The following is a 9,964-nucleotide window of genomic DNA, read 5'->3' as shown; positions in this document are numbered from 1 at the left end:
TGCAAACTCTCAACTGAAGATTTATTCACAGAGGCTAACAACGTGAAGGGTTAGGGGAGGGGGAGGAGAGTAGGTTTAAGGGGGGAAAACTGGTCTCTCGGTTTTAAGGGTCAGCGTCCGCAGTGTCCCAAATACTCCAATTCGGGGACTGTCAGGGCAATGGACGGACAGCTTATGCAGCGTTCTATTCCAAGCTCGGTAATGAGGGAGGCTTCTATAATTTCTCGAGTCTTGTCTTTTGCCCTCGCCACAACTGAAGTCTGTTGGAAGAGGGGATGGCATCCGCAATTCCGGCAATGTAGTGCAAGATGGCCCGATGGGGTTCCGTTGGACACCAACGTTTTGTGCTCATTGAGCCTGGTATTCAGGCACCTGCCCGTTTGCCCGACGTATTTCCTGCCGCACGACAATGGAATCGAGTAAACGACCTGTTCCTGACATTCTATAGCCTGGAACCTATGCTTTAGCTTGCATTCAATTGGTTCCCGTGGTTTATTTACCCGCCGACACACGCTTTGCGGTTTGATCGGTGCTGAGATGACTATTGGGATTCCGTGTCTCCCCCCTACTTTTTTGAGGTTATAAGAAAGCCTGTGTACATATGGAACCGAAACAGGCCTCCCTGGTAATTTTTCGCGTGTGTTTTTGTTGTTGCCTCTCAACTTCCGTAGCAGTTTTTCGGCAACGTCTATATACGGGATATCCTGCTTCTTGCAATTTGTCAATTCACGATTGAAAACTGATTTGTACTAAATGCTCGCAGGATCGGACCAGGGACATTTCTAAGGTAGCCGGGGCGCCTCTTTTCACTATCTTGGTGTGGGCAGAACGGTACGGCAAAACCCCTTTCTTGGATCTTGAGCTGTAGAGCCAGCACACGTGCGTAGGGGAGCTCCTGATGTTCAGGTCGAGGAATTGTAATGATCTGTTCTGAGGGAGTTCAAGCGTGAAGTTTAGTCCGTGGGAGGAGTCTCGAAAAACCTGTATCAGGCTATCCACTGTAGTCTCCTTACTGGGGTCACAGTCTTGAAAAAAAAAAAAAAAATCGTCAACATAGCGGAATATCCTGAACTTACAGGAACCCGCGTTGAGGGTTTGCTGAATGCGAATGTCAACTGCACCGAAAAAAAAATAACGCACAGGGCAGGCGACACTTTGGATCCTATTGGGGTGCCTGTCTTCTGCAGATATAGCTGTTTGTTATCTGCGATTACGGTGGAGCTAAGATAAGCTCGTAGAAGCTCAATGAACGACGGAGCGCTCATACCCGGGATGAGGTCTTGAACGGCGCTTAGAAGTGGGACCTGTGGTATGGAATAGAAAAGGTCTTGTACGTCTATCGATAGCATTTTGTATTTGCACGGGTCCACACACATTTGCAGGGAGGACACGATACGTTCTCCCTCCTCTTTCCCTTTCTCGGGTTCCGTTTTTTTCACTATGTACCAGCTGGCCTGCATCCTTGGCCATTTCGAACAGAGACTGTTTTTCTTCTGGGCCCAGGAGAAGAACAGTCTCTGTTCGAAACATCAGCGGCTCTCGTCCTGAGGCAATTCCCTTCATCTCACACAGGAGTGTCATATTTAGGGTTCGGAATCCTGAGCCGTTCCGCCGCTAACCAGAAACAACATACCCACAAGCCGATCACAGACTCTCCGCGACCTGCAGACGCTGTTCCACGCGCCCGCCGATCTGTCGCCAAGGCAGCCAAAGGGCGCTCCCTTATTGGCCTTGTCCGTGTGACGTTTTCTCCGATTTTCAGAGAGGGAATTCCGACGTACTCTCCAACATCCGCTGTCTGCTCTTCTCTTGGCATGCATTACATCAAATTGCACAAAAACTACTCCATTAATTCGTGTCGGATTTTCGGCGTTATTATCGGTGATGAACGAGGACTAAAACAGAACTATAGTTTCGGAATCGACCGCAGTAGTAATAGGTCTGGTCCATTTGACGGCAACCCCGCCAGGGCAGCGCCACCGTCGCGTCTGGGCCGACTTCACTCGCGTATTTTTCCCTGCGCGGCGCGTGTGCGGAGGGTTGTCCGCGCGATTATAACATGCAGAGACATGCAAAGAGGGGTCATACACAAAAAGTACAAGAGTAAAATTTATTTATTAAAGCCAATTGTTATGCCAATCAAGTTGCCAATTGTAAAGCCAATAGTGCTGGGAATTCTGCCAATTGTGATGCCAATCAGGTGAAGGAGAAAAACCCAGCCGAAAAACCTTCACCACCTGTAATAGAAGAAACAAAAACACAAGACAGTATATGGGAATAATATACAAATTTATTATATCCAGTCCCTAGATTCTGGAAGAAAACATAAAATCAACATTCGTCAAACTGCTTACCAATTGATCACTTACAGACCCCCACACCAGCGACCTGAAAGAGGACTTACCTTTATATGAAACTATATTCGCACTGAATAATACATACAATATTGTGGCCAAACAGGATAATCTGGAAAACATACATTTCATCATCACATTGCCATTATAGCAACAATAATATCAACTCCGCTAATACATACATGATGCTGGTGGACCCCAAGCGTCTGAAAGAGAATCTCATTTAATATCATATTCTATTTTCAATAATACATACAATATTGTGGCCATCTGGGATAATCTGGAAAATATACAATTCAATATCATCACAATGACGTTATAGCAACAATAATATCAACTCCAATAATACATACACTGTGGTGGTGGTGGACCCCAACCATCTGAAAGAGAATCTCATTTATTATCATAATCGTATCCAGTAACTTTTACTCACATTCCTGGTGATGTGCTCGTTCTTCTCTAGTGGCTAAAAAGATACATGCAATTAGTAATAACTAAACTTAGTCATATGTTAGTACATACAAGACCAATCGGTAGCTCCAGCAAAATCGTCTGAAATGGAAGTCATATATTAAAGTCAAAATTAAACAAATTTATTACATACATCTTGTTGGAGGTGATTCATGATCTGAAACAAGAAATAAAATTTGAATACTTTTTTTTTCATATTCATTATAATTCCTTACCGTTTTCAAAGAAAAACAGGGGGCTTATGCTGAACCCTGAGAAAAGACAATATTCATGAGCAAAAAACAACAACACCACAAGCGATGCTGCCCCGACGACCGTTTTTACGGGCCGCGCATTCTAAGACACGGAAAGGATAGCCATACACAAAAGTACAAGTGAAAATATATTTATTAAAATCATTAGTGTCAGGAATTATGTTATGACTCTGCGTGAATGGGAAAAACTTAGCCAAAAATCTGAAATAGAAGGAACACAGTATACGTAACAAAGAATATACTTATTACAGGTATGATACATTAGCATTGAATAGGTATCACAAATCAAACACAATATTTTTATTAACAGTAATCACAAGTTTTCAATGAATCAGAAATGATAGCGCATTTAATCAAAGAAGATATTCTTAATCAATACGATTACAATCAAAATTGCAAGTGCTATTATAAAAAGTCTGAGATGTTAGAATCTGATAGGTGTAAGTAATTTCGAGCACAATAGCTAAGTTTAATATTCCAATATGACACAAATTTAATTTCTTATAGTGAATAGCGCAGACATAAGGCAATAATTCGAATCAACACATAGCATTAATATAGAACCAATCATCCAACATGTAGGGAAATAATAGCTACACCATATCAAAACGAGAAACGATCACCACATTTAATCAAAGAAGATATTCTTAATCAATATGATTATAAACAAAATTATAAGTTGTATTATAAAAAGTCTAATATTCCTATACGTGAGTACCATCAGTGCAATAGCTGGAAGTTCTGATAGTTGTATGTAATTAACTGTGAACAGCAGAGACCCTGGAAGACTATGGGACACGAACACAAGACGAAATAAAATCTATACCACTACATTGGTTAATCGAAACAACATAGTAATCTATCATTCAGAAAATCAGAAGAAAAAATCAAACTCATCAGAAAATAGACATGATAAAAACTTCACCACATAGCACGATCCTACAATCAAATTACAAATTGTATTAGAAAAAGTCTGAGACGTGAGAACCATCATTGCAATAGCGTGAATATCTGTCATAACATCTCGAGCGCAATAGGGAATCTCAGTTTCATATTCCAACATTACTCAATTTTTAATTTCTTATTAAGTGAACAGCATAGACGTAAGGAAATAACGAGAAACAACACAATCAACAGCTACACACAGAGCCAAACCTGCGCACCATCCAACACATAGAGAAATAATAGCTAATCAATCTATCAAAAGCGAAATAGCACAGACTTAACGCTGAAGAACAGAGGAACACGCGGCGACACGTAAATAACAACAGAGGAAAATAATCTATCATTGAACCATCATAAAATCGACCAATATACAATTTTCATTCTAACAAACACTACGAACCTTGATGGAGGTATCCAAGACGTAGAAAATATGCACTGTTTTCACTCTTTTCCTCAAAGCCAGGAGACTTTGTCTCTATCTAGGTGACCATAGCACCAGCAATGCTTTATCACTCAAAGGGTTAGGGGCTATATTACTTCGTCCAGGAAACGGGGCGCTCTAGAGGTCAGATAAGAGAGTTCAAAGGCGATATATTTTATTGTGCAGCGCAAATAGATGTCGATATCACTCGCGGGGGTCACTATCTTTTCGCATCCTTTCCCTGAAACGGAAAGCTTTAGTCAAAGTGGTTGACAAGTCGGCTAAGTTTGTAGAGATGCGATATTGTTATTGAAGATGTAGAGAAAGTCCAAATTATTAATTGGTAGCAACGATACTCAATCAAAAACGAGAAACAAATTTAATTACATCAATTTTTGTAGTATCTTGCAACAGAAATTTCTATTGAACCACACAGAAATATCAAATGTGAAATGCAACTCAGAGTTATGAGGCATTCCCATCTTAGAGATACTTACTTATGTCAATCGAGTGAACAATTGAAACAAATGCAAGACAATAATTATTTCAGGCAGTAAGTTCACAACTCATAGAATATCAGACGAGTGAATACTTGAAACAAAGTCAAAACAATAATTCCCATGACAGGTGGAGATTATAGCATTCTAAACCAGATAATAAAATTTTAATCAATAAAATAAACATAGATATGCTTTTAATTAAGTGTAGATCTGCACTTGAAAACAGAAGAGACAATTGCTCTACATTGAAAAGATGGACAGATTTTGTACTCGATACCATAAGTCATGGGAAGATGTGATAAAAAACTGCTTCGAAAAGGAGGAGCCGCGAAACGATTTCATCATCGCTGCATTTCAATACGTCCTAGACATGGTCGTATTCGGAGAAATGGTACAAACTACTGAATTGAAGGTACAAGAATTTATATGCCGAATCTACAATACTTATAAAAATATCTGCACATCAACGTCGGAAGGGCCACTGGGATTGATGGCGGAGTTTTTGAGATTTGCCAACGAAGAATTGAAATACACTAGACCAGATGTAATTGTAATCATTGCAATGGGCATTGCGTTCATCAAGAAAGCAGTCGGATCAAATTATCATATACAAGCGGTCTATATCGCACGATTCATTACGGATTTGTTGAAATTACACATATCTGAGAGGGAAAGTACATAAAATCTTATCACGTGATATATTCCACTACCACGGCAACGCAATTATTTTCTTCTACCAGTCTCTGCAACGATGTCGAATCAACAGAAGTTCAATATTTTCGTGCAAGGTCTGATGTATTATCACCTGTTGAAACTCAACAAACATATCAATTGCGGTGGACCACCGGACGATTTTCATCTAATACTCTCTCGTACGCCATTCAAGAATCTTCATACAAAGAAAGGAAACATCAATAAGAGACTATGCAAGTTCATCGCGACAAAGTGCAAGTTGTTGAAGCAATACAAGCGCGGCGGCAACATAGCGCCTGCGTTAATCAACGCTGGATTCAAGCGCCCAATAATCAGAATAAACTATTTAATGTCTTCGGAATTCATCAATGAAGACAACAAACAAAAACTTCAGAGTTTGAAATAGAACTGTAATTTATCGAAATAAACAAGTGTATAACTGAAACAATAAATGTAATCTGTCATCATTATAATGAATTCTTCGCATCACAATGAAAAACACCTTACATTTAGCATGGCTAGACTGATAACAGTGATCGCTAAGGAAACGAATATTCCACAATTTGTGTAAGAATTCTTATATGGAATGAGACCTGATCACCAAATAGGTTTTACTCGACTACACTCTCTACAAGTTCAACACCCGAAGGATAGAATTGCCGGAGAAGGATCGGTCATTGAAATTTAGTGACATGATACATCAATCTATGATTACAAAAAGGATCACTAATCTCATGTGAAAACTTATCATATTTCATGAATTAAATTTCACAGTGCATGTATATTTCTCAATCAGTTGCACTAGCCCAGACATAGTAAAAGAAGAAGAAAAGGCGTCTTTGACAAACAACCAATTGGAGTGCGGAACAAATAAATAAATATTTTTGTCAACACAGTTGTCCGTTTGTATGACTGGATAGGAAAAATGAGCCGTCCAAGATAGGGCAAAACGGGAAATAGGGCAAGAAAACTGATTGCGGCGGGATAAGTCAAAGCGTTCGCGACACAGTGTCATCGACTTTTACAATCGCATTGGGGTTCACTGCCTGGGAGATAATACGAAGCCCTCGCGAAAAGCGAATCTATTATCAGATGCCACAATGCGAACGAAAGATTTTACGAGCACGACGTGCAGGCCAAGTCTACATTTCTAATCACATAGTCTTCGTAACACACGGCACACAAACGTATATGAAATAATTTCCAAGTGGCGATCAGATTTTGGGAGAAGCGGATCACACAACCGCCATCAAAAGTGCTCAACCAATATACAATGAAGATGAGCGTTATACATGAACACAATGGAAGATATATTATATTAATTATAATAACCAGGTCAGCGCAGGTCACACATAAACGTAGATCAAATTCTCAAAATATACTCGAGATTTCCCGTAACCATACAGAAAAACTATCACTTTATTTTAGTGTCATAGCATCCGGGCACTACATATGGAAAGGCCATACTTTAATTTTATAAGTCTTTAGCTCATAACGTTGTAAAACGCAAATTCCACACTAAAGATCATTTTCTTCTTTAAATTTTCAAAGTCAAAACTGCACGCTATTTCTTGCATTTTTCTAAAGATATAGATTAAAAAGTTGTGCATATACTCACACATACTATACAATATATTTGATTGTGGATTAATTGCTAAAATTTATCGATTCACATTCAGGAGAAGTGGTGACTACCACACATTAGTAAGAGTTTAATTACAATTTGAACAGGTATTGCGATTTATGATCAGTGTTGTAGAATGTGTAATTTCACAATACGCAAGCTTTAGGTCGCTCACTTTGACGAGCACTCTTTCACGATGTCAGAGAAGTTATTCGAATGGATTGATATTTTCTGTATACACTATAACATAACGCGAATTCTTTATGTCGTGGATATTAAAAGTTACGAATATTTTTTCGAACGAAAATTTACTTAAAACTCGAAGAAAGGGTCACCCGCATCCACGAATCCATTTCCGGAAAAAGCAACACGCTCGCGTGCGGTACCGCGTTAACGCGTCGGGCGCAGAATCGCGTTCGGTTTCGGGTACGGCATTGGGGAAACGCGGCCCGGCGTGTTGTCGAAACGTCTTCGAGGACGCTGGTGACCCTTGAAATTATTTCATATACGTTTGTGTGCCGTGTGTTACGAAGACTATGTGATTAGAAATGTAGACTTGGCCTGCACGTCGTGCTCGTAAAATCTTTCGTTCGCATTGTGGCATCTGATAATAGATTCGCTTTTCGCTAGGGCTTCGTATTATCTCCCAGGCAGTGAACCCCAATGCGATTGTAAAAGTCGATGACACTGTGTCGCGAACGCTTTGACTTATCCCGCCGCAATCAGTTTTCTTGCCCTATTTCCCGTTTTGCCCTATCTTGGACGGCTCATTTTTCCTATCCAGTCATACAAACGGACAACTGTGTTGACAAAAATATTTATTTATTTGTTCCGCACTCCAATTGGTTGTTTGTCAAAGACGCCTTTTCTTCTTCTTTTACTATGTCTGGGCTAGTGCAACTGATTGAGAAATATACATGCACTGTGGAATTTAATTCATGAAATATGACAAGTTTTCACATGAGATTAGTGATCCTTTTTGTAATCATAGACTGATGTATCATGTCACTAAATTTCAATGACTGATCCTTCTCCGGCAATTCTATCCTTCGGGTGTTGAACTTGTACAGAGTGTAGTAAAGTAAAACCTACTTGGTGATCAGGTCCCATTCCATACTTACACAATTACCCAATTACCCATTACCCAATTACCCATTCTTACACAAATTGTGGAATATTCGTTTCCTTAGCGATCACTGTTCTCAGTCTAGCCATGCTAAATGTAAGGTGTTTTTCATTGTGATGCGAAGAATTCATTATAATGATGACAAAGATTACATTTATTGTTTCAGTTATACACTTGTTTATTTCGGTAAATTACAGTTCTATTTCAAACTCTGAAGTTTTCGTTTGTTGTCTTCATTGATGAATTCCGAAGACATTAAATAGTTTATTCTGATTATTGGGCGCTTGAATCCAGCGTTGATTAACGCAGGCGCTATGTTGTCGCCGTGTTTGTATTGCTTCAACAACTTGCACTTTGTTGCGATGAACTTGCATAGTCTCTTATTGATGTTTCCTTTCTTTGTATGAAGATTCTTGAATGGCGTACGAGAGGGTATTAGATGAAAATCGTCCGGTGGTCCACCGCAGTTGATATGTTTGTTGAGTTTCAACAGGTGATAATACATCAGACCTTGCACGAAAATATTGAACTTCTGTTGATTCGACATCGTTGCAGAGACTGGTAGAAGAAAATAATTGTGTTGCCGTGGTAGTGGAATATATCACGTGATAAGATTTTATGTACTTTCCCTCTCAGATATGTGTAATTTCAACAAATCCGTAATGAATCGTGCGATATAGACCGCTTGTATATGATAATTTGATCCGACTGCTTTCTTGATGAACGCAATGCCCATTGCAATGATTACAATTACATCTGGTCTAGTGTATTTCAATTCTTCGTTGGCAAATCTCAAAAACTCCGCCATCAATCCCAGTGGCCCTTCCGACGTTGATGTGCAGATATTTTTATAAGTATTGTAGATTCGGCATATAAATTCTTGCACCTTCAATTCAGTAGTTTGTACCATTTCTCCGAATACGACCATGTCTAGGACGTATTGAAATGCAGCGATGATGAAATCGTTTCGGGGCTCCTCCTTTTCGAAGCAGTTTTTTATCACATCTTCCCATGACTTATGGTATCGAGTACAAAATCTGTCCATCTTTTCAATGTAGAGCAATTGTCTCTTCTGTTTTCAAGTGCAGATCTACACTTAATTAAAAGCATATCTATGTTTATTTTATTGATTAAAATTTTATTATCTGGTTTAGAATGCTATAATCTCCACCTGTCATGGGAATTATTGTTTTGACTTTGTTTCAAGTATTCACTCGTCTGATATTCTATGAGTTGTGAACTTACTGCCTGAAATAATTATTGTCTTGCATTTGTTTCAATTGTTCACTCGATTGACATAAGTAAGTATCTCTAAGATGGGAATGCCTCATAACTCTGAGTTGCATTTCACATTTGATATTTCTGTGTGGTTCAATAGAAATTTCTGTTGCAAGATACTACAAAAATTGATGTAATTAAATTTGTTTCTCGTTTTTGATTGAGTATCGTTGCTACCAATTAATAATTTGGACTTTCTCTACATCTTCAATAACAATATCGCATCTCTACAAACTTAGCCGACTTGTCAACCACTTTGACTAAAGCTTTCCGTTTCAGGGAAAGGATGCGAAAAGAT

General features: G+C 39.1%; 1 protein-coding gene across 1 annotated transcript; it reads right to left on the bottom strand.

Moving 5' to 3' along the window:
* Positions 1-2,151: 2,151 nt before the first annotated feature.
* On the bottom strand, positions 2,152-8,372 carry LOC135385004 (uncharacterized). The gene is made up of 12 exons (XM_064614181.1): positions 8,355-8,372; positions 4,425-4,503; positions 3,041-3,076; positions 2,959-2,982; positions 2,877-2,906; positions 2,788-2,820; positions 2,708-2,734; positions 2,611-2,634; positions 2,537-2,560; positions 2,443-2,466; positions 2,370-2,388; positions 2,152-2,313 (listed from the first exon to the last, which is right to left on the bottom strand). Exons 1-12 carry the CDS (start codon positions 8,370-8,372, stop codon positions 2,307-2,309), a joined length of 345 nt encoding a protein of 114 aa, XP_064470251.1. The 3' UTR covers positions 2,152-2,306.
* Positions 8,373-9,964: the final 1,592 nt, after the last annotated feature.

The sequence above is a fragment of the Ornithodoros turicata genome, chromosome 2, assembly GCF_037126465.1.
Source record: "Ornithodoros turicata isolate Travis chromosome 2, ASM3712646v1, whole genome shotgun sequence".
NCBI lineage: Eukaryota > Metazoa > Arthropoda > Arachnida > Ixodida > Argasidae > Ornithodoros > Ornithodoros turicata.
The sequence above is the reverse complement of the archived record's forward strand: the minus strand, read 5'-3'. Positions and strand labels throughout refer to the sequence as shown.

Excerpts from the sequence above, each read along its gene's own strand:
- LOC135385004 (XM_064614181.1), bottom strand. Across the intron at positions 3,077-4,424 it reads TCTTGGATACCTCCATCAAG|GGTTCAGCATAAGCCCCCTG; the intron begins GTTCGTAGTGTT and ends GTCTTTTCTCAG. Across the intron at positions 2,907-2,958 it reads TGAATCACCTCCAACAAGAT|ACGATTTTGCTGGAGCTACC; the intron begins GTATGTAATAAA and ends CTTCCATTTCAG.